This window comes from Quercus lobata, chromosome 9 (assembly GCF_001633185.2).
Source record: "Quercus lobata isolate SW786 chromosome 9, ValleyOak3.0 Primary Assembly, whole genome shotgun sequence".
Lineage (NCBI taxonomy): Eukaryota > Viridiplantae > Streptophyta > Magnoliopsida > Fagales > Fagaceae > Quercus > Quercus lobata.
Genome location: NC_044912.1, coordinates 31,449,929 through 31,474,542, shown reverse-complemented (window position 1 = coordinate 31,474,542; position 24,614 = coordinate 31,449,929). Strand labels below are relative to the sequence as shown.

Genomic DNA, 24,614 nt, shown 5'->3' with positions numbered 1-24,614 from the left:
AAATCTTCAGTTTTCAAGGAAAAAAGGGGGAGGGGGGGGGGGGTTCAAATCTTAGATTTCATAATCAAAATTCCAAGCCTTAATTTTCAAAATTCTAATGCTCAAAATTTCAGATTTTAAGTTCCAGATTTCAAGTGATAATTTTTAAGTTTCAAAGTCTCAAAATTTGAAATAAAGTTTTCAAAAATCAAACGTTTCTCAAAAGAAAAGTATTTTGTCAATTAAACTTATCTTGATGAAATTCAAATCAAGAATGAGCAAATGAAAATCATTCCTCTCAGAAACGGTGCAACCATGAAGCACCTGTCAGTTAAAGTCTAATTTAAAATTTTGACTTTTTGCAGAAAGCAAATCCAGATCGAAGTAGAGGAGATCCCTTTGATCGACATTCCCATTCCAAATTGAGGTAGAGGAGATCCTCTTGATCATAATTCCAAAGTCAGATCGAAGTAGAGGAGATCCCTTTGATCGACATTCTAGGTCAAGTAGAGGAGATCCCCTTTATCATCATAACAATTCCAGAGTTAAATCAAAGTAGAGGAGATCCCTTTGATCGACATTCCCATTCTAGATTGAGGTAAAGGAGATCCCCTTGATCATAATTCTAGAGTTAGATCGAAGTAAAGGAGATCCCTTTGATCGACATTCCCATTCCAGATTGAGGTAGAGGAGATCCCCTTGATCATAATTCTAGAGTCAGATCGAAGTAGAGGAGATCCTTTTCATCGACATTCCCATTCTAGATTGAGGTAGAGGAAATCCCCTTGATCATCATAACAATTCCAGATCAAAGTAGAGGAGATCCATTTGATCGTCATTTCAAATCCAAATCAAAGTATAGGAGATCCCTTTGATCATCATTTCAAAGCCAAATTAAGGTAGAGGAGATCCTCTTGATCATCATAACAATTCTAGAGTCAAATCTAAGTAAAGGAGATCCCCTTGATCATCATAAAAATTCCAGATTATCGAGGTAGAGGAGATCCCCTTGATCATCATTTTAGTTACAGATTATCAGAATAGAGGAGTTCCCTTTTATCATCATTTTAGTTCCAGATCAAAGTAAAGGAGATCCCTTTGATCTTCATTACAATTCCAGATCGAGGTAGAGGATATCCCCTTGATCATCATTTCAATTCCAGATTATCAAAATAAAGGAGATCCCTTTGATCAACATCCCAGACAACTCCATTTTCAAGATCAGGCTAGGAAAGTTTCCTGGTCACCCCAATTGCCAAGAATCACGTCCAGAGTCATCAACTACCAGCTAAGTCCGGTATTTTCATTATTTATTATTATTTTTTTTATGTCAAAAGATAAGGCACTAGTTCTATGTTCCAAGATTTTAGGTTCAAAGGCTAGGTAATCTTTGAAAATTCAACCTCAATTAAATCATAGTTGCTAAAATCGGTGTCTTTGTTTTACATTGACATTCGCTTTTCAAGCTCTATCAATGAGGGGCATTCTGTAGACACTCAATTTTGCACTCATGATTTAGTCAAGGAGAGTGACTTGAATGACTAATCCATGTACCCTAAAAATCATAATTGCATTACATGCATCAATTTGCTCTTGCATAGCATACATCAATTTGTCTTTGCATTACATGCATCAATTCATTCAGAGCATATCATAAGAACGATCTTGAGATTCTAACGATCGCAACGATGTTTCTGGTTTTCAAATTTGACCATCAAATTGAAGGATATCACATGATCAAGTTTGCACGGTCAACATACATTATGTCTAGTTAGAGTCAACCACACATGATTAGTTTAAATTAATTCTAATTGGTTAAACAATTAAAATTAATTAAATAATTTGGTGATTGGTTGATAATTAGTGTTTAAAATAGAGATACATGCATGGGAATAAAATGGATGATTGGATAACAATAAAATTGTGGATAATCTGAACTTTATTATGATTTATTTTAGGGTATTTATCTACAAGATAATAGTTCTTAAATATCCTGAATTATCCCAAAAAGAGATGAAAAATCATAAGCTGAGGATGAAAACACTTCTAGATACAAGGACCGACCAAAAAACTCTAGAAGAGGAGTCCAAACGGCACCCGAACACGAAAGAGTGTTCGGAGTCACAGGGCCAATTTGGCACTTTTGGAGTGCCAAACGACACTCTAAAAGTGCCGAATTTCCATGATGTGGGTTTTGGCCCAACGACTTTTGGGTGATGATAATGCATACCCTTTTTGACCTTTTCGCAAAAGGATGCGTCCGGATTCAAACCCTAATTGTTCGTACCTATTTTTTAAAGTCTTCTAGCCTCTATAAATAGAGACTGAACCTCATAATTCAACACATTTTTTCTACGCTCTAAGAGGCATACGTTTTATGCTCTCAAGTTGCCCATATTTTTTAATCCTCTCTCTGAGTTTGCTGCAAAATTAGGGTTTTAGATTTCAAAGATAACTGAATAAGTTTCTTTGAACCCTAAAACATCCTCTCAAGAATAAAGAGTGCTCATGCAAGAGGTTGTTTCCTTCACCCTAATCTTTTCTATGCTTCCTTTTTATGTTAATGAATGTTTTCGTCCATAACATGAATGATTCATAGTTCTTTTGTTTAAAGCATGATTGTCTTTCTATGTGATTGCTATAATCTTTTTCTTGAATGTCAATAAATCTGCATGTAAACAATTCATTTTCTTAAAATAAAACAGATCTACATCTTTATTTGGTGTAGATCTAAATTTTTTCTCAATACAAAGACAAATCTGCATCTTTCCTAGATGTAGATCTGAATGTTTCTCAATACAAAAACAATACAAAAACAGATCTGCATCTTTCCTAGATGTAGACCTGAATTTTTCTCAATACAAAAATAGATTTGCATCTTTCTTAGATGTAGATCTGATTTTTTCTCAAACAAAAATGGATTTGCATCTTTATGAGATGCAAATCTAAATTTTTCTTAAATCAAAATTGATTTGTATTTTTCTCAAGATACAAATTTGATTTTTTTAATACATGAAGATTTTTGAAATAAAGGAAAAGATAAAACATGATTTTTTTTTTTTTTTTGTGCTTGTTGCATAAATTTAAATTATGAGTGAAACTCTCTTCTTAAAAAATAAATCTTTTTCAGTCTTTTAAAACATATAAAAAACATATCTGGTTTTTCTATTGTCAAAAAACCCTTTTTTGTTTTCATCATAAAACAAATCTAATTTTTCTGTTATCAAAAACCATTGTTTTTAGCTCCTAAAAACATATCTGACATTTTTCAAATGAAAAGACTTTATTTTATGTAACAAAAACAGATCTGAATTTTTATCTCCAAAAACCACTTTTTTATATACTACAAAACAGATATGATATTTTAGACAAATCAAAATCATTTTTTTTAATTAATCAAAACAAATCTAAATTTTTTTAAACAAAAGAAGAGACTTCAATCACAAATAAATTAGTAGGATTTTATTTTTTTCACATGTTCAACATATCATTCAAGACATGCATAAAAAAGTACATTAGTCACTAGAGTCTAGAAGACCAGACTTTGTCTAGGCGGAATGGGTGCCTAACACCTTCCCATTCCGTAACCTAGCCTTCAAATTTAGGTCTTTGGTTAAGTAGATCTAGCCTTGTCTTTTCATTTGTTTTGGGTAGAATGTAACTAGGACAACAAGCCTTGTAAATATTTAGTAGATTGTAACTAGGACCCAAAGCTGTGTAACTTTTCAATTTTTCAGAAATGTAATTTTTATTCAATCAATGAGAATGGAACAATTCAGTCATTTATTTTGTAATTAGTATTTTTTTCTTATTTTTTTTGTATAAAGAAAAATAAGTGGCGACTCCATACCACTTACCCAAAAAGAGAGGTGCCTTAAAAGGTACCCGAATCTCTTTTTTGAGGGACATGCTCAAATTTTCGAGGCCTCTCATAGTATCAAAGCTTTCATTCCTAGTTTCTCACCCTCCATTATACACTCACATGCTCTATTACTCATTGTGATTTGATTTTTCAGTTTTTTTAAAAAAAAAAAAAATTTATATAAGCTAGTAATGTTGTGAGTTGTGACTTGGGTTTGATTTTTTATTTAGTTATTATATATTTGTCAAATTATTTGTAGGTTAAATTGAAATTATTGAATTTGCAATAGATGAAGTCACTAGCACATAAACTTCACCTTCATTAGATGAAGAAGTGTCAAATGTTAATGCTCCTCTTTGGCAGTATCTGAATAAATTAGAAAAACCACCTGGTTCTACTTCTAAATCTGGTGGAAACACACATTTTAAGTGAAACTATTGTGGTGGATTTTTTTTGGGATCCTATTCTAGGGTTATGGCTCATTTAGTAAAAATTAGTAACAAAGTTATTAAAGCATGCGATACAGTGACACTGAGCCATAGATTGGAATTGCAGAGAATGCCTGATCAGGTTAAGAATGATAAGTTAGAGAGAGAATGTAGAAGTCAAATTCCCTTACCCCCCACCTCTCCCAGGCCGTGGGCCTATTCCCTCATCCCAGAGACAAGAAGGGAGTGGTAGTACAGATTCAGTTGATGATAAGAGAAGGAAGGTGACTACGAATTCTCCTTTGAAGAGAGCATTCTAGAATAATGCTAGACACAAATTAGATAGTAGAATTGCTAGGATGTTTTATACCAATAGGCTTCCATTTCACTTTGCAAGAAACCCAAATTATCGTAGTTCCTATGCATATGCTACTACCTATAACATTTTGGGTTATGTTCCTCTTAGATACAATGCCTTGAGAACAACACTTTTACAAAAAGAAAGAGGTAATGTTGAAAGACTTTTGAAACCAATTAAGGACTCTTGGATTGCAAATGGTGTAAGTATAGTTTCTGATGGATGGTCAGATCCACAAAAGAGGCCTCTTATTAATATTATGGCTGCATTAGATAGGGGTCTAGTGTTTATTAAGGCAATTGATGGGTCAGGTGAGTTCAAAGACAAACATTTTATTGCTGGGGTGTTGAAGGATGCTCTAAATGAGATTGGACATGAAAAAGTTGTCCAAGTCATCATTGATAATACTAGTGTGATAAAGTTTGCTAGAGCTCTTATTGAAGGTGAGTATCCCAAAATATTTTGGACACCATGTGTTGTCCACACTCTCAATCTAGCTTTGAAGAATATTTGTGCAACAAAAAACACTAAAAAGAATGAAGTTACATATGAGGAATGTAGTTAGATTACACGTATTGCTAATGATGCATCCTTCATACGTGTTTTTACCATGAACCATTCAATGAGGTTGGCAATGTTTCATGAATTTTTTCCATTAAAACTACTCCAAGTTGCTAATACTAGATTTTCTTCGGTTGTTGTAATGCTAAAAAAGTTGAAATTGATAAAAAGATGCCTTCAAGCCATAGTTATTAGTGACCAATGGGCTGCTTATAGGGAGGATGATGTTGGAAAAGCTCAAAAGGTGAAAGAAATGATTCTAAGTGATTGTTGGTGGGATATTGTTGATTATATCCTTGAATTCATAGCACCTATTTATGATATGCTACAAATAGCTGACACAGATAGGCCTTGTTTTCATCTTGTATATGAAATATGGGATTCAATGATAGAGAAGGTGAAGGCAGCAATATATCGGCATGAAGGCTTGGAAGATGATGAGTATAGCTCATTTTTTAATGTGGTGTATGATATACTCATTGATCGATGGACTAAAAATTGTACACCACTACATTGCTTGGCTCATTCCTTAAATCCTAAGTAAGTACTTTCATTTTCTATTTTCCTTAGTTTCCCTTTCTAGTAAAACACACATTTCATCATCTATATTTGTTTTTTTTTTTTTTTTATCTTTAACTAGTTATTACTCCATTGAATGGCTTTCAGAGAATCCAAAATGCATCGCTCCACATCAGGATCATGAAATTTCTATGGATAGGAGCAATTGTTTGGAGCGATACTTTGAAGATGAAAGTGAATTAAGGGTGGTGAAAATTGAATTTGCTGCATTTTCAGGAGGGAGGTTTCCTTCACCAGATGCCTTGACAGATAGGTGGGCCTTACAACCTTTGGTTTGTTGGCAATACCATGGCTCCTCCTCATTTCCAACTCTTTAAACCCTTACCATTAAACTTCTTGGACAACCTTGTTCATCCTTATGTGCTGAGGGGAATTGGAGCACATACAAATTCATTCATTCCTTAAAAAGAAACAAAATGGCTCCTGTACGTGTTGAGGATTTGGTATATGTGCATTCTAATCTTCGACTCTTGTCAAGGCGCAATGAGGAGTATGTAAATGCGGCAACAAAGATGTGGGGTATAGTAGGAGACTCTTGGAATGATAGTGACATACATGGAGGAGCTGGAATTCTTGAGAATGCTACCTTTACACTTGATGAGCCAGAGTTGGAGGCCATGGTTATTGGGAATGCTAGCACTAGTGTTACTACTAGTGAAAGTGATGTTTGAAATGAAGCTATTAATCTTGATGATGATGATGAGGGTTGAATTTGATTGTCTTTTTTATTATATTTTATTTTGTGTTAGTTTCAAACTTGTGGGTTGTATTCTAATTTCCGAACATCATCCAATGTTTTAGTTTCAAATTTATGGGTTTTATTTAATTTATGACCGTCATGTTTTAGTTATTATCTACTATTACTCTTAAATTTGGTATATGCTTATATAATGTGAAAAGTATGCTTAGCAATATATAGAAAATATAAATAAAAATATTTTTAATAATTTTTTAATCGCCGCACCCACATCCAACTTTTTCAAAAATTGCTAAGTCCTGCACCCGCACTCGAATCCGGAAACGCACCCGTGCTTCATCAGAAGAAACATAGTTGTGATCTCAGCGCACACCACAAGAACTCGTGCATCTACATTGTTCTCTGCAAGATCCTTAGTAAGGCGAAGACAAGTCCTACCTGCATAACAGCCTTGTTGATAGATCATGAACCTGTTTATGTTTGGATTAAGTCTAGGGAGCTTGGTGAGTTGAAAATCAGCACCAGGCATGTCCACACTAGTAGATGTGGAGAATACAAGGTGGGTGATCTTTAAGACCGGTTGGCCTCATTCTTTGATAGCTTTCAATGTTGCTTCTTTGCCAAGCTTTGATACCCCAGGAACCACCATGTCTTGGCTTGCATCAAGAGATTGGGCATTATAAGTACAAATCTTCGGATTTGCCTTTAGAATCTCCTCAGTAAGGTAGAATTGACATTTTCTTATCGCTGAATTCTCACCTGTTAGTGAAAATGTAGCATAAAAAGGCAAATTACTTCACTAATACATTGGGAATGTCATGCAACATTGACTTGAGTCGTTTATTATTTTTATACCGATGTTAGAAATCCTACAAATTTTATTATAAATTGACGTGTTACTAATTACCGCAAGTAATTTTTACTTTTCAATACTCATACAATAAAATTTATATTTATAGTATCTTTAGCAATATGTTTATTTTAATGGTAGTACATAGTAAACTCTCATGTGTGCTTTACAAAACAGTTTATACTCTTTCACATACCTTTTTCACATTTTTAAATACAATATTCTCATTTACATATGTTAATGTACACATTTTTTAACACAAAAATGCGATGTTCATATTTAAAACATGAAAAATGAATATATATGTAAGATTTGAAATAAGTTGTATAAGAGAATCATTGCACTTTATAAAATGTGTTTAGATATTACCAAAAAAAAAAAAAGGTATATGAATGCTTACATATGCACTTGAGCTTTTCTTTTAAACCTGTCTTATGCTCACTCTTTGTCATGCAGAAGTAGAAATCTGGATAGTCTTTTTGGTAGACAATATTTTCCGAATTCGCTGTGGCAATGGCCAATATTGTCGTTGGACCCTTTGCCTTTTGTGCTTCTTTGAGATTTTCAACTAATGCCATTAGATATGTTTGCTAAAAGCTAAGATGGTGGGCTAGTTGCAAAGGGATGTTGTGTATATATATATATATATATATACAAGGATAGATTGTAATAATGATATAAGGTTGGAGAGTATTCATTTGTAAAATGAATAAAGTGGAAAATTCGAGTATTGGAATTCTTTTGGTTGAAAATTCAAGTTCAAGTTACATATATATATATATATATATATATTTATATGAAAAGGTGTCTATTAAAATGACATAACCTTTCTTATTGGATATATATCAAAAGTGCCTTTTGACCAGAAGGTACCTATTAAATGAAAAGGTACCTATTGAAGGGTTATAATCATTTGGGTATAAATAGTGGCTTATATTCACTTGATAACTACTTTTTCTCTTCCAAAAAGTTAGTTTCTAAGAAAACAAGAAATCCTATGGGTATTATCCAAAATTGTTATTTGTAAAACCCAATAAACTTGGTTGTATCCTGGGGACAAGTTTGTAGAAATCCTCTAGCAACTTATGTATGGGAACAAATATTGTCTAAAGATAACATTCAATTGTGCCTCTAAGTCAATCACTAATTTCTATTTACTTGTTGTGTTCATTTTTTTCTTTTATTATTACTCCTTGATTTGGTGAAATCCCCAAAAATCTTAGACAGTATTTGCTACAAGACAATGAGTGAATGATGGTACAACTTTGAAGATGTTGAACCATGATTTGATGAAATTGCATCACTTTGATGGAACCAATTTTAATGATGAATCGATCATAATGAAGATTCAATAGAACAAGGCTTAAAGAAACAAAGTTTCATTGTTGGCAAGACAAGGTGATGATTCTTTCATATTGTGGATGCATTAAAAACCATGTTCATTGTTTGAACATTGAAGGTACAGATTCCTTGTTCATGGGCAATTTGAATTTCAAATTGATTGGTAAGTTTCTTTGTTAGAATATTTGCATGTGTTGCGAATTTATATGAATTGAGAAATAAGAATGAACTTTTGATATGTTTAAATATTGTAAAGTGAAGTAGAAAATCTAAAGAATGGGAATTTAAACTCTTAAAGTGATAGAGTATGTGAATATTTCCTAAGTGATTTTCTAAATTATGTGAAAACAATAAATAACATTTCAGAAGATTTTACTTTAGATCAATTCAAAAGTGATTGTGAACAATGCTCAAAGTGGAAGTTCTAGTAAGACCAATAAGCACTTGAATGTGAATAAGAGTGGGTGATTTTAAAAGAACAACTCCAAGAATCCCAACGATGACAAGTAGAATTTGTCATGTTTCCTTTGTGGAAAGAAAGACCATTATATTCAAGAATGTAAGTTCTTAAAAGAATAAGAAGGATGGTGATGAAAATGCCAATGAAGCAATTGTCATTAAGGACATTATTGCTGTATGTAATAATATGATCACTATAACTCATATGGCTATAATTACAAATCCTTCCAATTGGTGGTTTGATTCGAGTGTAATGTTGCATGTGTGCAACTACAAGGCATATTTTAAGACTTATGAGGAGTCTTCCATAGAACTAGAGGTGCTTGTGGGCATCCACAGTAAGACAAAAGTTCATGGAAAGTGCATTGTTGAAGTGAAATTGAGTTTTGGCAAGAAGTTCTCTTGATCAATGTTTTTCACGTACTTGATATCAAGAAAAGCCAATTTGTTATTTAAGAATGGTCTTGTCCAAGAATGGGAGATTAGTAGGCAATGGATATGCTACTAATGACATGTTCAAACTGAGTGTTATTAATTAAGATGTTTTTGGTTGTGCTTATATTGTTGATTCTTTTATTTGTGGCATGTTAGACTTGAACATTTAAATTTTAAATTCTTGAAGTTTATATCAAAGCATGATATAATTTTATATAAGCATGATTTGAGTTTAATGGTGTATTAACTAGAGATGGTGAACATTTCTAAATAGATATTCTTCTTTGTGAGGAACATGTCATAATACACCAAAGTGCAGTCCTTTATACACCCTAATAAAATGTTTTGGTCAAAAAGAAAAGAGAAGAGAACTCTAGTTGATATGGTGAATGCCATAATCTTGAGTGTAATCAGCTAAATTCTTATTTGACCAATGGGAAGAAACTTTGCTTAGTATATGCTATGTGCATAATAGCATTCCATCTCGAAGGTATTTCATATGTGTTATGAAATGAGAAAGTAACCAAATACTTATCATTTTAAAATGTAGGGGTGTTTAACCTTTTGTAAAATGATAGACCAAAGAGGACTAATTAGTCAAAGAGCTATATAAAGTGTATATGTAGGTTTTTTGTAAATTCATGGGTATATAATTTACTAGACTTCATGTCTAATATAAAAGTGAAATCAAAAGAGATTGAATTTATTGAGTTTAAACTTAAAGATGATTTCAAGGATACCCCAATATCTACTTAGAGCATTAGCAATGGGGGGTGTAAAAACCCCCCCAGTTGCTATTTTAGCCACTGAAAACCCAAAAACATGCTCCAACCCGGTATGTAAAACCTAAAAATTTTACAACCCGTGAACAGTAAGTACCTATATTTACAACCCACTATTCACGAGTTTCTAAACCCAAATAATATCAATTTATTCATTTTTTGCTCTCTCTCTCTCCCTTACTTTTTCTCAGACCCTCTGAAACTCTCTCTCTTTCTACTCTCTAAAACTCTCCTTTCTTAACTCTCTGCTTGCTCAGTGATCGTGGGTTTTGTGTAGATTTTCCTTTGATTTTTTTTTTTTTTTTGGTGGGTTTCTATGCATATGGTGTTGCCGTGGTGGTGAGGTAGAGGGGGTGGTTTTGTAGGGATTGGCATGGTGGAGATCTAGGTTTGTGGATCGGCGTGATGGAGGTCTGAGTTTGTGGATCGGTGTGGTGGAAGGTGTGGGTTTGTGGTGATCAGCATCTATGGTGGACATCGGCATCTATGGTGGAGCGTGGAGGCAATGGATTTTGGTAGAGGCTTGCGTTTGCGGTGTGGTTCATGGATGTGGTTGAGGTGTGGGTCACGATGGTTGTGGGTTGAATCATTTTGGTAGTGATGGGTTGAATCATTTCGGTATAGTTTTGGTTGATTTTGTGGGTTTGGTGGTTTTGTTGTGGTGGTGGTTCAATGGGTTTGTTATGGGCTTTTTGGTCGATTCTCAATGGTTTACTGTATGAATGGTGGTGGGTCTTGGTGTTTTGTTGGGTCTGTAGTGGTTGTTCAGATGTATGAGTTGTGGGTGATGTTGGCGGGTAGTAGTAGGGAAAAAGAAGAGTTGTTGGGTAGAATAGAGAGATGGGAGAGAAGAGAGAGAAATTGATTTATATATATATATATATTATTTGATGGTGTAGTTTATATTATTTTAATAGGGTGTATATAAAAATAGAAACTGGGATGTAGGGTGAGTTGTATAATTGGTTGGTAAAATAGATAAAGTAGGTTTTGAAAATGCAAAATAGAACTTTTTTGCATCCCTGGATGCTAATGCTCTTAGACACAAATAGATGACTCCAATGTTGAATATCACATTAAGTGGTATTAAAGATTTAAATGTGGTTCACCAAGTAGTCAAAGTGTAAGAAATAAAAGGATTTTGATCCAAATTTTATTTCATGAGAAGCTCTTGTTTACATTGTTGAAGATAATTAAAGTGTAGTCCTAAACAAATGCCTATAGTATTCTTTGAGGGAAGTGATCCTAAACTTTGAGAAAGCTTTGTGCCTCTAAAAGATGTAGTTTTCTGATATAAAAGCTATTAATGTTGAGATAGGTTCAATAATATTTAATAATAATTGGGTCTTAATGGATCTACCTCTAGTTTCAAAACCAATTGGTTGAGAGTGGGGTATTAGAACAAGATATAAAAACTTTTGGCCTAAAGTTAGCTGTAAAAAGTTTGAAACAAAAGGGAAAAGATATATTTTGATATCCATGCACTAATAAATATTTCTATTATTAGTTTGTTATTTTTTTTAAAATCATTCATATAATTTTAATGAAATTCACTATGTTTGATTATTACATTTTGATGTGTGTAATTACAATGTGTATATATATGTTGTTAGAGACATATTTTATGTAATTGGCTAATCCTTTGACAAAATGCACTTTACTTGTAATTGGGTAGATCTAGGATGGGTTGACATATTTTATGTAATTGGCTAATCCTTTGACAAAATGCACTTTACTTGTAATTGGGTAGATCTAGGATGGGTTTAGGACTTCAAGAAACATCTTGTTCAAGTCAAAAGTTAAAGCCATGAAGATCTGACCAAGAAACAAGTGAAGAAAGAGCTGTTCACTAAAGCTCGACAGAAGTCTCGACAGAATCCTTTCTATCGAGATTTAATGTTAAAGCTCAACAAAAGCTCGACACAAGCTATTTCTATCGAGACTTACGAAATCAAAACTTCCAGATTTGATTTTCGGTCCATGCTGAAATATTTGTATAGGGTTTCTTTTCTCACAACCCTAAACATATATATGGCTTATTTTAAAGGCCGTCATGCATGTAGATATTGCCCTAGTTCATTATTCTCTCTAAAAAGGCTACTGCGTCTTTACGCTAAGGGTTTTGTGACCAAGGAGCTTCCTGATCTTCATTGTTGAAGAACTGGAGAACTTTGCAGCCAACAACCTCTTCAAGTTGCTGGAGTTAGTCACGTACTAGGATCCATGCATTATTGGTTAGTCACGTACTGGGATTCGTGCATTGAACGGAAAGATTGCTGCTACAATACAAGTCCAATTGGGTATTGGGGTAAGGGTTCAACTATAGGTTGGTATTTCAAGATAGGCCAAAGGGTTTGGTAAGATTCTTTATACTTGTAATCGCTTGCGATTGATAATAGTGGATTCTTGGGAGTGGTGACCTTAAAATCACCTGGTGGGGTTTTGTCTCGATGGTTTTCCCCATTCGTAAACAAATCCCCAGTGTCAAATTTATTTTCCACTGCATTTAGATAATTTGGTGATTTGTTTGTGCTGCCACGCTAGTACATGTAATTGAACCTAATTAATTAACTTGGGTAATTAATTAATTTGCAAGGGGTCAATTCATTTTAACTCAACAAGTGGTATCAGAGCAGGCACACTCTGGCTAGGTTTTAATTTTTGTTGTGTGATCCATTGACCCCTATTTGTCATGGATAGAGGACAATCTCTTATTATACCTCCTTTACTTGATGGCACTAACTATGCATACTGGAAAGTACACATGAGAGCTTTCTTATAGTCTTTAGATAAGAAAGTCTGGCAAGCTGTGGAAATTGGTTGGGTGAAGTTAAAGGAAATGTCGGCTAATTGGGATGAGGCCAAGATCAAAGCGACAAAATTCAATAGCAGAGCATTGAATAACCTATTCAGTGCGGTGAGCAATGAGGAGTTCAAGAAAATATCCTCAACTATAACTACAAAGGAAGCATGGACCATCCTCCAAACAACCTATGAAGGGACTAAAGTTGTCAAGGATTCAAAGCTCCAAATGCTCACAATTAGCTTTGAGGAGATAAAGATGAAGGAGGATGAGATGTTCGATGAGTTCTATGCCAAGCTGAAGGACATAGTGAACTCAGCATTCAATCTTGGTGATTATATTCCTACGCCCAAGATTGTGAGAAAGGTACTCAAATCTCTCCCTAAGAGATTTCATGCCAAGATAACAGCGATTGAAGAATCAAAGGACATTGACACCATTCCTTTGACGGAGCTGATTGGCAACTTGCAAACCTATGAATTGGGTTTGACTAGACTTGGGAAAGGAACCAAAAGTAAGAATATGGCACTGAAAGCCAAAAGTAATGAGACTGATGACTCTTCAAATGATGAAGATTCCAAGATGAAGTCCTACATCACTATGTAGTTCAAGAAGCTCATGAAGAATGCCAATGTGAAAGGTTTTGACAAGGACCGTAAGCAATCCAATTCCTCTCAATTCAGAAGTCAAGATAGAGGGAAGAAGGATGCTAAGGATGGTGGTCAGTATACTATTCCCTTCAGACCAAAGTGCTTCGGATGTCAAGATTTCGGACACATGAAACAAGAATGACCAATATATCTCAAGTCGATTTGGGAAAAGCAAGGCTCTTGCTGTTACCTTGAGTGATACTGAGCCTGAGACTGAGTTAGATGATAGTGATGACGAGGGAATCTTGAGTGCTTTCATTGCCACAGTGGATCCTACTGAGGGGATCGTAGAAGCAGTGGATGAAGAAGAGGACTTGGTGGAATCCAAGTTCAAGAAGATGGATGAATAGGATGACATCCATATAGCCTATGCAAAGTTATACAAGGTATCTGAAAAGCATGAAAAGTTGTATAGGTTGTCTACTAAGAAGCTTAGTGAAGTGGAGTTGGAACGAGAGGAGCTATCCACAAAGGTTGATGAAGCCAATCAAACCATTGGAGCACTAAGATTCGAGAACAACTTCTTGGCTGAAAGAACCAAGAAGCTTAAAGCAGAATTATTCCAAGTTCGAGCTCAGTTGGAGAGGACTTCCAATGCAAAGCTGGATGAAATGCTGGACCTTTAGAAATCAACTTCTGACAGAACCAGCTTGGGGTATGAACTCTCTACTCTTCTCCTAATATTGCCTCTTCTAGTAAGATTGTTTTTGTTTCACCTGCTAATGATAATGATGCTGAAAATAATGAAACTAAAACTGAAATAGCTAGTGAAAATTTAGATAATGGCAAATCTATTCTAGGAGCACCCCCTAAGATTGAAAAGAAAGAGACTAAAAACTCTAGGAATAAGAAGGTTAATAATAAAAACTCTCAACCGAAGAAGCCACATTTCTGTCATCACTACGGAACTTCAGGGCATACTTGTCCAAATTGCTATAAGTGGTTAGCCACTCAACAAAGCAATAGTGTGTTATCATCTGGTGGTCAAGGTCAAATTCCACCATCTTTAGGTCCTCTTGGAGATCTTCTCAAGGCCCTCATGTTCCTTTCGAACTTGAATGGTTTCAATTCTTCCCCCTTACCTCCGAAACAAAGGTTCAACTCTAGGAAAGGATCTTCCTCTAAAACCAAAGTTTGGAAAGAAAAAGGCTCAAAGTGATTCAGTCACTTTTTTCTCTCTCTCCCTTTATGTTTTTGCATTACTTGTTTGTTTTGCTTTCTTGTGTTTGAATCAGTCTAGTTTTATGCTTTGTATGTTTACATGTTTTTGTTTGTTTGTTTTCAGTTTTGTTTTTTTTTTTTTTTTTTTTTTTTTTTTTTTTTTTTTGGTGATGGGTCCTAGAAAATGAACTGTTGACCCATCTGCTCATTCTTATTACAAGTTAACAACCACGTACTTCCCTGTGTGTTAATTTAATAGAGATTTTAAACTGAGTACAGTGTTTAAGGTGTCGCTTGGAAGATTGACCATTGTGGAACTTCACCCTTTGTTGTATTCTATATTATATATCTGTACACAAATTGGTCTTCCATTTAACCTCATGGTATTGCTTGGTCTGTTTACAAATTCAGTAGATTGGATAATGTCTGAAACATATGAACTTTAAGGTTATACAGTTGCTGTGCACTCAATGACTCCAAAGATGTCTTATTTGATAGAGAAGTACATATATCATTTCATCTTTATAGTTTTGTTTTGCTAACTATTTCCTTTTTATTTTAGGACAAAGTTTGTCAACGAACTCCATTAATTATATTTTTATTAGATGTGAATTTTGACTAATGCGCTCCATTAGATTATATTTTCTTTTTATATCTTTTATATTTGTAAAATTTTTAGAAAATTAAATATCAATAGATATGTCATCAATTAAATATTTAAATTTGAAATTTTTGTAGTCTAAAATTATGTATAAAAAATAAGTTTATAGATCAAATAATAAATAACATCTGATTGACATGAAATTTGATATGCTTGTTAAGAACATATAGAACATACACTCTAGCAATCAAATTTCCAAAATATATAATCATGTTAATTTTTTTGTAGGAATTGTAGCGATTTTGTCCTTTATTTTTATTTTTTAAAAAGGGACCATTATTTAGCAAAAAATAACCTATTGAGGGACTGACATTCACAAGTAATCTATTCAAAGAAACTTGTTCACTATTTTTTCATCAACTTATCACCTTTTTTTCTTTTTAAAAAAAATATCAATCACATTTTTTTCACTACTCATTGTAGACTATTTTAATAAATTGTGATATTGAGTGAGTGAAATTTTTATTAGATTCTGCGTGCAAGTTGTTAGGACATATGTGTTTCACTTGTTAAGAACATATGTCATGATTTTAGGTAATTGGCTTATCCTTTGACAAAACGCACTTTACTTGTATTTGGGTAGATTTAAGATGTTCTAAATTCTTCAAGAAACCTTGTTTCAAGATTAAGTATTGAAGCTTTCAAGTCTGTTCAAGAAAACAAGTTCAGAGTGCAAAATCATTAAATCTCGACAGCTGGCTCGACAGCTACATCTATCGAGCTTAACGAAGCTATTCTTCATTCGGTGTGCTCGACAGCTGCTCGACACCTGCTATCTGTCGAGGTTTAAGATTTTCAAAATTTCAATATGATTTTCTTGGGATCCGTGAATGTGTCTTTGGGCCTTCTTTTCTCCTAAACCTAGACATATAAAAGGATCAGTTTAAGGGCTGTCAAAGTGTTCACAAGTTGCACAAGTTTTGAGCAAACTCTTTTCAAGCAAATTGTGACCAGAGACAAAGTTTTTGCCCTAGTTCATCTCTTTCTCTTGAAGAAGTTGCTGTGTATGTGCACCGTAGTGTTTTGTGATCAAGCATCTTCTTGATCTTCATCGTGTGGATGAACTGAAGAACTTTGCAACCAACAACCTTCTTAGTTGGTGATTGAAGTCTCGTACTGGAATCCGCGCAATTGGTTAGTCATGTACTGGGAGTCGTGCATCTGAAAGGGGAACTGTCACTACAGAACAAGTCCAATTGGGTATTGGGGTAAAGGGTCAACTGTAGGTTGGTAAGGTACTGGGATTCCTTTACTTGTAACCGCTTGTTGTGATAATAGTGGAGTTTCGGGAGTGGTGACCTGAAAATCACCCGGTGAGGTTTTTGCCGTTAGGTTTTCCCTATTCGTAAACAAATCACCGTGTTATTTATTTTCCGCTGCATAATTAGTTTATTGGTGATTTGTTTGTGCTACCACGCATTTGCTTAATAAATTGATTAATTAATAACTTGGCTAATCAATTAATTAATTTCTATCACAAGGGGTCATTCAGTTTATGGCCTATCACAAGTGGTCCTCTTCTAGGTATCTTCCTGTGCATATAGACGTCTACTCAAATGGGGCCCATGCCCACGTGAAAAAAGTAGCAAAAGAAGAAGAAATTGAGAAATTTCACTCACTCGTCTTGGCCTGGAGAAATTTCACTCACTTAGATGGATGCCCACTTGCCCACCAACTCTAACAAAAAATGAGTTAATGGGTCATAGATTATAAAAACTTTTGACCCATCTTCTCACTCGTTTTGCAAGAGGCTTTTTTGAGTTTTTTTTCAGTCACACCTGCAATTTCTTAAATCTTTATAACCTCACTATTCAAGCTCTTCCATTTCTTTTATGGCTCTTCTTCCATCATATTCTTGTTCTTCTTCTTCTTCCAAAGGAGGGAAATACGATGTATTTCTTAGTTTCAGAGGCGAGGACACCCGCAAAAGATTTACAAATCATCTATATACAACTTTGAAACAAAAAGGCATATCCACTTTTAAGGACGATGAAAAACTTAAGCGAGGAACATCAATTACCCCAGAACTCTTGAAAGCAATAGAAGAATCAAGGTTTGCTATGATTATTTTATCATGGGACTACGCTTCTTCAAAGTGGTGCTTGATTGTACTAACAAAGATCGTTGAGTGCATGAAAAAGACCGGATTGGTAGTTCTACCTGTTTTTCACTATGTAGATCCTAGTGATGTGCGAAATCATAGGGGGACTTTTGCAGAAGCCTTTGATAAACACGAAGAGAGTTTCAAGGATAACATGAGAAATATAGAAACGTGGAAAGCTGCTCTAACAAAAGTTGCCGATCTTGCTGGATGGGATTTAAAGGATAAGTAAGAGTTTCTTTGAAATAATGCTATTTTTTGTCAACTTTTTTTTTTCTTGAATTTATTTATCATTTCTTACCTTTGTTTTTTTTTTTCTTTTACTTCGTCAGTATTCAAATATTTTTAAAATAACCTAGACTAACCCCATTCTGATCCTAGTAGTACTAAATCAATGTCATGCAAGTACATAATTACACAAACTTGGGCCTCACAACAAATTTGGCCAATTATATCTCTAAAATTGCCCCCATAATACATCTTGCAATGAATTTCTTTGTCCCATATATATTACAAACTTTGGAAATTATAATCTCAAATTGGACTTTGGATTTGCATAGTTTGGCATGGTAGTCCCTAAATTACCCAACATGAGCAAAAAGTCACGAACTTGGTAATCCTCATTCTACATGTGACTTATGGAGTCTACATAGCTTTGCTTTATATAAGCTACCCGCCCACCCGTAATGTTTTCAAGCGAATTGCTACTTTATGTTATTGGTAGTATTGTCTTGATAAGCAAGTAAAAATATCAAAAGCAAGTGGTTAGGCGAAAAATAGAATTATACAGTTAATACATCATTTTTTTTTTTTATATGAAGAAAAAAAAAATAAGCTAGTAAAAATGTCCAAAGCAAGTGGTTAGGTGAAAAGTAGAATTATATAGTTAATACTTCAATTGTTTTATTTTTTATTTTTATGAAAAAAGGGCGCTTGAAAATAGCATTCCAAGAAATGTAAAACAAAGAGGACTAAATATAATTAGGCATTCTCAATGTGGCTGAATAAAGCTAAGATTAGGATTATATGCTGAATGTTTTATCTTTAAATGTGGCTAGCTTTGCCTCATCAAAATTATTGTTTTGCAATTTTCTTTGCAGGTATGAATCAAAAGTTATCCAAGAAATCATTGGAAGGATATGCACTGAGTTGTATCATAAATTCTCAAGTGTTTATGAGGACCTTGTTGGAATGGACTCATGTGTGGAGGAAATGTTGGGTTCATACTTAGGTGAAGGGTTGGGTGATGTTCGCTTTGTTGGGATATGCGGGATGGGTGGAATGGGCAAAACAACTCTTGCACAAGAAATTTATAGAAGAATTTCAGGAAACTTTGAAGCTAGTAGCTTTATTGCTAATATTAGAGAAGAAACTAAAAATCAAGGTCTAGTTTCTTTACAAAAACAACTTCTTTCTAAGATCCTCATGGAAAGTGAAATAAGAATATGGAATGTTTATGAGGGAATCGATGTTATAAGGAATACACTACATAATAAAAAGGTTTTTATTGTTCTTGATGATGTGGATGGAGAACAACAATTATGAGCATTAACAGGGAAACATGATTGGTTTGGTGCGCGGAGTAGAATCATTGTAACAAGCAGAGATAGCCAAATATTAATAAGTTGTGGTGTGAAAGATATATATACATCCAAGGGGTTGAGTGACAATGATGCTTTGAAGCTTTTTAGTTGGAAAGCTTTCCATAAACCTCATCCTGAAGAAAATTTTGTAACTTTATCTAAGGACTTTGTGAATTATGCTAAAGGCCTTCCTTTAGCTCTTAAAGTTTTAGGTTCTTTGTTGTTTGATAAAACAATGGATGAATGGAAAAGTGCCCTAAATAATCTGAAATTAGAATTTGATGAAAATATTATGGTTCTGCTTCAAATAAGTTTTGATGGGCTTACAAATACGCAGAAAGGATTGTTTTTAGATATGGCATGTTTTTTCAAAGGAGAGACCAAAGATTGCATAAGAGATGTACTACAAAGTTTTGGTTACCATCCAGATTACAATATTGGTGTTCTTATGAACAAATCTCTCATAACCATTAATGAAAATGGTGCTATAGGGATGCATGATTTGCTACAAGATATGGGTCAAGAAATCATTCGTCGCGAATCCCCTAGAGAGCCCGGTGGACGTAGTAGGTTGTGGATTTATGAGGATGTCATTCGTGTATTGAAGAATAATACTGTAAGTTAGACTAGTATAAACCTAAACTTTAAGAAGTATATATGTTACTATAAAATTTTCTAAGAATTTACTAATTATTCTAAATTCATTGTTTTATTTATTAGGGAACAGAGGCAATTGAAGGCATAATGCTAAAATTTCCTATTCAAAAAATGGAACACTTGCGTGCTGAAGCCTTCTCAAAGATGAAAAATTTGAGATTGCTTAAAATTGGTAATGAGAAATTTCCACAAGACTTCATAAATGGTACTATGCAACTTCCAAAAGACCTCAATATGGGTAAGGTGCAATTTCTAGAAGGTCTTAGTTATCTTTCTAATGAGTTGCGTGTTATTGAATGGCATGGATATCATTTAAAATGCCTACCAACCAATTTCCAACCAAACAAACTTGTTGAATTGAGAATGCATTGTAGCGGCATCAAACAACTATGGAAAGGAAATTTGGTAAGATTATTACTTATGCAAATGTGTATTATATTCCTTTTCATTAAAGCTTGACTTTATCTATTATTTATTGGTTTATAACAGATTTTTGATGAGTTAAACCTTATAGATCTCAATGACTCTCAAAACTTGATCAAGACCTTGGACTTTAGTAGAGTCCCAAATTTGAAGCAGTTGATTCTTCAACATTGTATAAGACTATCTAAGATTCATGCATCTCTTGGAAATCTCAAATGGCTTACTCGATTGGATGTAAATGGTTGTAAGTGCCTTGAGAGCCTTCCACCCAAGATCAACTTGGAATCTCTTGAAATTTTTATTCTTTCTAGTTGTTCAAGACTAAAGAAGTTTCCAAAGATTGTGGGAAATATGTCAAGTTTGTCGGAACTTTATTTGAATGAGATTGCCATAAAAGAACTACCATTGTCTGTGGAGCATTTAACTGGCCTTACTAAATTAGATCTAGGAGACTGCAAAACCTTTCAAGTCTTCCAAATATTTGTTGTTGTTTGATGTCTCTAAAAATTCTCACTTTGTCTGGTTGCTCAAAAATTAATGAACTGCCAAAGAATTTGGGGAATATCAAAGGTCTAGAAGAGCTAGATGTGAGTGGAACTGCTATAACAGAATTACCTTCTTCAATTGTTCTCTTAAAAAATCTCAAAGTACTATCTCTTTGTGGATGTGAAGGCTTATCATCTATGTCATCAAATAAAATCTTCAGTTTTACTTTAATGCCAAAAAGAAGAGTAGATCCCACGGGCATGTTAGAGCATTCTCTTTCTAATTTATGGTCTTTGACTAAATTGAATCTAAGTTATTGCAATCTTCAAGCAATCCCTGATAGTCTTGGTTGTTTACACTCTTTAAGCCATTTAGATCTCAGGGCAAATATTTTTGTTGGCCTTCCTGAAAGTACCACTGGACTATCTAATTTGAAGTCTCTTTTTCTGAGTGGTTGCACACATCTTCGATCTTTGCCAAAGCTTCCATTAAATAATCACGATATATATGCAGATGGTTGTACCTCATTGGATACATTACCATTAAGACCTGACGCCAATTTTCATCCGTTTATTCACCTTGTCAATTGTACCAAATTGATTGACAATCAAGACTACCCTGACATATGTTTAGCAATGCTAAGAAATTACTTACAGTCTCAGGTCTCTCTCTCTCTCTCCCCTAAATATCATGACTTTGTAATTTTGTATGTTTCACAGGAAAATAAGTCATCTGTTCACTATTCTCTCTCTCCTAAATATCATGACTTTGTAGTTTTGTATGTTTCAGAGGAAAGTGATATGTTTTTCGTTCGCTATTCCTGGAAGAGAAATTCCGAAATGGTTCACCCATCAAAGCATAGGGGCTTCAATGAATCTGCAAGTGCCTTCAAGTTTATGTAATAAATTGAAGGGAGTCGTTGTGTGTGCTATTTTTGTACTCTGCCAGCATCATCCATTTCCCCAACTTAATTCATTGTTTGAATGGAGAGGTTATAGAGGTACGCATGAACTTTGGTGTTCATTGGAAAGCGATAGATTTCTTTTTGAGGGCAGTGGCAGCTTTTTTTTTTTCGGAAGAATTTGGTGACGTTGAATCGTATCACTTATTTCAGAATTACCATCCCATTGTTCAATCATTCAATGAGGAACGGAAAGAAGAATTGAGTCAAGCAGATGATATATTCACGCAGATTGAGATTAAATTTGAAACCGATGGTCCAGGATTGGAGGTTATGAAATGCGGGGGCCGTTTGATATTCGAGCAAGACATTGAAGATCTAAACCAAACTATGCCCAGGTGCAGCAACAGCAGCAGCTGTAGCATCACTCCTTATGAGGATGATTTTGAAGGTTCAGCAAAAGATACCAAAACTAAGCGAAGCCGTGATGACAATGATGGAACCAGTGGAGAAGGTACCTCTAATGAGATAGATGTACCACACCCAAAGAGGATACAACTCCATAATCTAATTGAAAGATTTATTCCACATTTGGGAAATTGGATTGAAAATTTAAGCACACAAGGACAAGGTAACACTGATTGCGAAAAAGAGGAATCCCAGTGAAAGTAGAAGCTTTGATGAATCTGTACAGTTGATAATTTCCTTTTTCTCTAAAGTTTTTGTAAGTCACTATCTCTCTCCTTTACGGATTTTTTTTTTTTTTTTTTTTTTTTGTAGCGGTATATTTATTTTTTAAAATTCATTAATTAGTTTCATATTCTTTCATTTGAGTCCAGTAATTTGTGATTCTTATTTCTGCTAGTTGCCCCCCATACTGGATACGATTATTGGACTTTGTAGTTTGTTGGCGAGGTGAGATTCTCGCATTGCCAGGATCTGAGAAGATATGTACAACAGATAGTAAGCTTATCATTTTTCTTCACTTAAGTTGGAAGGTAAAATCAATACTCTAGTTGCTCTCTCGGTATTCACTACAATTTTCCAACTCCAGTGTTGTAAAATTAGAAGGAAAGAAGAAAACTTGGGCCAGTTTTCACCAAAGACGTTGTCCACCCCCCCCCCCCCCCCCAACTGCATCAACCATTTCAAAGGTAGATTCAAGAGAGTTTTTCTTTTGCAGTTGCATTGAAGCTTTTAATTGCTAGCTGTTGCCCAAGCTTGGCAATGCAGTAATGTAGGCTTTGTCTTATAGCATCATGATGATATGCAGAGTTTAGACAAATAGTAAGGCACTCATGGCTTCTTTATCTTACAATTGGGGTCTCCTTTGTTAATTGATAATTGATATTAGGGAAAGAAATAGGCAAAATTGTAATGGTGAAGTAAGACCTAGAAGAACTATAAGTTGTAATCAGGAATTTTAACCTGAAACGCTAATGACATCTGTTGATCCCATGCTTGAAGAAAAGGTTTAACAAGTTGTAGAAAAGGCTCTCCTCTACTTGTACTGCCCTTTTTTCTTTTGTTCTCTTCCTCAGTTACTGGTTTTTTAGTAGAAAGGTAAGATTTTATACACTAGTGGAAAGATTACATGTATAAATATAACTTTCTTCTACAACCACTCAATTTGCCTCCACTTTTACCACAACTTGAAGTAGTTGACTATGAATGGTGAACAATCACTTTCATATGAACTCACCACATTTTCTCTTCTACTCACTGTCGACCACTTTAGAGTTGTAACAAATGTTGTGCGTGTAAAAACTTATAGAACTCTCTAAATAGAACTCTCTCAGATATTATTGATTTTGAGAAAATGAATACAAGCAACTGAGTAATACATAGCACCTAATTCTATATATAGTGTCCAAGCAAGCAAAAGGAAAAACAGAAAAACTGACTCCCTATTTTAGAGGGAAAAATCAGTTACAAGAAGGATCCTATCTAAGCATTACACGTGTAGCTCAATCTCTAACTGCCTCATAAACCACGTGGCATCATCTCTTCAAAGCAATGGATGAACTGTTCACAATATATGGCACTGATTCCCAACAACTCCTTGCTAGCCCAGATTGACACTGCCACTTGTGCTTGATCATTGCTCCTCTATCTGCTACGATGCTTTGGATTGTCCCTTTCAATTTCAACAGTGCGCCTAAACTTTCTCTTTAATATAATATTGGTCTACTGGTTGTTTAACCGTTATACTCTGTTCCACACCATAGCATTACAGCCCTTCTCTGTTACAAAGTAAAAGTGCCTATATTCTTCATTCATTAGCCCCACCATATCAGGACCACCTGTTGGGTTTATTGCAGTAGGCCTTGCGTGTCAGCTTGCTGGAATTCTTTCAGTAAACTCAGTCTCACTTCCAGAATTTGTTGCAATGGTCTGCATTGGTAGATCCATGTTAGTGCCAGATAAAAAAATTCTTATAAAATATTATGTATAAATATATATATATATATATATATATATAATCTTAAATATGTAAAAATAAAATCCAAAATTTTGAAGTATGAATACTTTTTAACAGTTACCAAAAATTTATTATAACCAAATTGATGTATTTGCTCTGTTTAACTTTCTTGTAGATCAAATTTTCCAAAGTCTGCATTCTATCCTACATGATCTTGGACTTATGATTGATGTCATATGTATGTCACTTTAATTAAGAAGTGGTTCTGGCTGAGTCAATATGCATTTGAGTTCAAATCAATCTAAACTTGATGTTTGTAATTATATGCAAGTCCATTTCTAGACCCACTTTTGTCTATTAATTTGTCTTATTTCTTTCTTCTGGTTTGCAATAGGGAGGCATGAAGTCGGAGCAATTGTTAATGTTGCTGGCAAG

General features: G+C 34.3%; 3 protein-coding genes, 1 long non-coding RNA gene and 1 pseudogene across 4 annotated transcripts; 4 read left to right on the top strand and 1 right to left on the bottom strand.

Moving 5' to 3' along the window:
- The first annotated feature begins 4,628 nt into the window (after nucleotides 1–4,628).
- Nucleotides 4,629–6,084, top strand: LOC115961581. Its single transcript, XM_031080539.1, has 3 exons — nucleotides 4,629–5,070; nucleotides 5,299–5,728; nucleotides 5,829–6,084. Exons 1-3 carry the CDS (start codon nucleotides 4,629–4,631, stop codon nucleotides 6,082–6,084), a joined length of 1,128 nt encoding a protein of 375 aa, XP_030936399.1.
- Nucleotides 6,085–6,756: 672 nt separating this feature from the next.
- Nucleotides 6,757–7,892, bottom strand: LOC115961580 (annotated as a pseudogene).
- Nucleotides 7,893–17,241: 9,349 nt separating this feature from the next.
- LOC115961048 (toll/interleukin-1 receptor-like protein) lies at nucleotides 17,242–19,637 on the top strand. The gene is made up of 2 exons (XM_031080097.1): nucleotides 17,242–17,935; nucleotides 18,808–19,637. Exons 1-2 carry the CDS (start codon nucleotides 17,439–17,441, stop codon nucleotides 19,250–19,252), a joined length of 942 nt encoding a protein of 313 aa, XP_030935957.1. The 5' UTR covers nucleotides 17,242–17,438; the 3' UTR covers nucleotides 19,253–19,637.
- LOC115961579 (TMV resistance protein N-like) lies at nucleotides 19,526–20,865 on the top strand. Its single transcript, XM_031080538.1, has 3 exons — nucleotides 19,526–19,906; nucleotides 20,011–20,352; nucleotides 20,437–20,865. Exons 1-3 carry the CDS (start codon nucleotides 19,526–19,528, stop codon nucleotides 20,863–20,865), a joined length of 1,152 nt encoding a protein of 383 aa, XP_030936398.1.
- Nucleotides 20,866–22,045: 1,180 nt separating this feature from the next.
- LOC115959096 lies at nucleotides 22,046–22,860 on the top strand. Its single transcript, XR_004084759.1, has 3 exons — nucleotides 22,046–22,481; nucleotides 22,623–22,720; nucleotides 22,812–22,860. It is a non-coding gene; the product is annotated as an uncharacterized LOC115959096 (long non-coding RNA).
- Nucleotides 22,861–24,614: the final 1,754 nt, after the last annotated feature.

What these genes read in the sequence shown, in the direction of transcription:
- LOC115961048 (XM_031080097.1), top strand. Translation starts at nt 17,439, where the DNA reads ATGGCTCTTCTTCCATCATATTCTTGTTCTTCTTCTTCTTCCAAAGGA. An exon ending in GGATGGGATTTAAAGGATAA is followed by an intron (nt 17,936 to 18,807) that starts GTAAGAGTTTCT and finishes TTTTCTTTGCAG; the next exon opens with GTATGAATCAAAAGTTATCC.
- LOC115961579 (XM_031080538.1), top strand. Translation starts at nt 19,526, where the DNA reads ATGGATGAATGGAAAAGTGCCCTAAATAATCTGAAATTAGAATTTGAT. An exon ending in GTGTATTGAAGAATAATACT is followed by an intron (nt 19,907 to 20,010) that starts GTAAGTTAGACT and finishes TTTATTTATTAG; the next exon opens with GGAACAGAGGCAATTGAAGG. An exon ending in AACTATGGAAAGGAAATTTG is followed by an intron (nt 20,353 to 20,436) that starts GTAAGATTATTA and finishes GGTTTATAACAG; the next exon opens with ATTTTTGATGAGTTAAACCT.
- LOC115961581 (XM_031080539.1), top strand. Translation starts at nt 4,629, where the DNA reads ATGTTTTATACCAATAGGCTTCCATTTCACTTTGCAAGAAACCCAAAT. An exon ending in TGCTAGAGCTCTTATTGAAG is followed by an intron (nt 5,071 to 5,298) that starts GTGAGTATCCCA and finishes AACTACTCCAAG; the next exon opens with TTGCTAATACTAGATTTTCT. An exon ending in GCTCATTCCTTAAATCCTAA is followed by an intron (nt 5,729 to 5,828) that starts GTAAGTACTTTC and finishes ATCTTTAACTAG; the next exon opens with TTATTACTCCATTGAATGGC.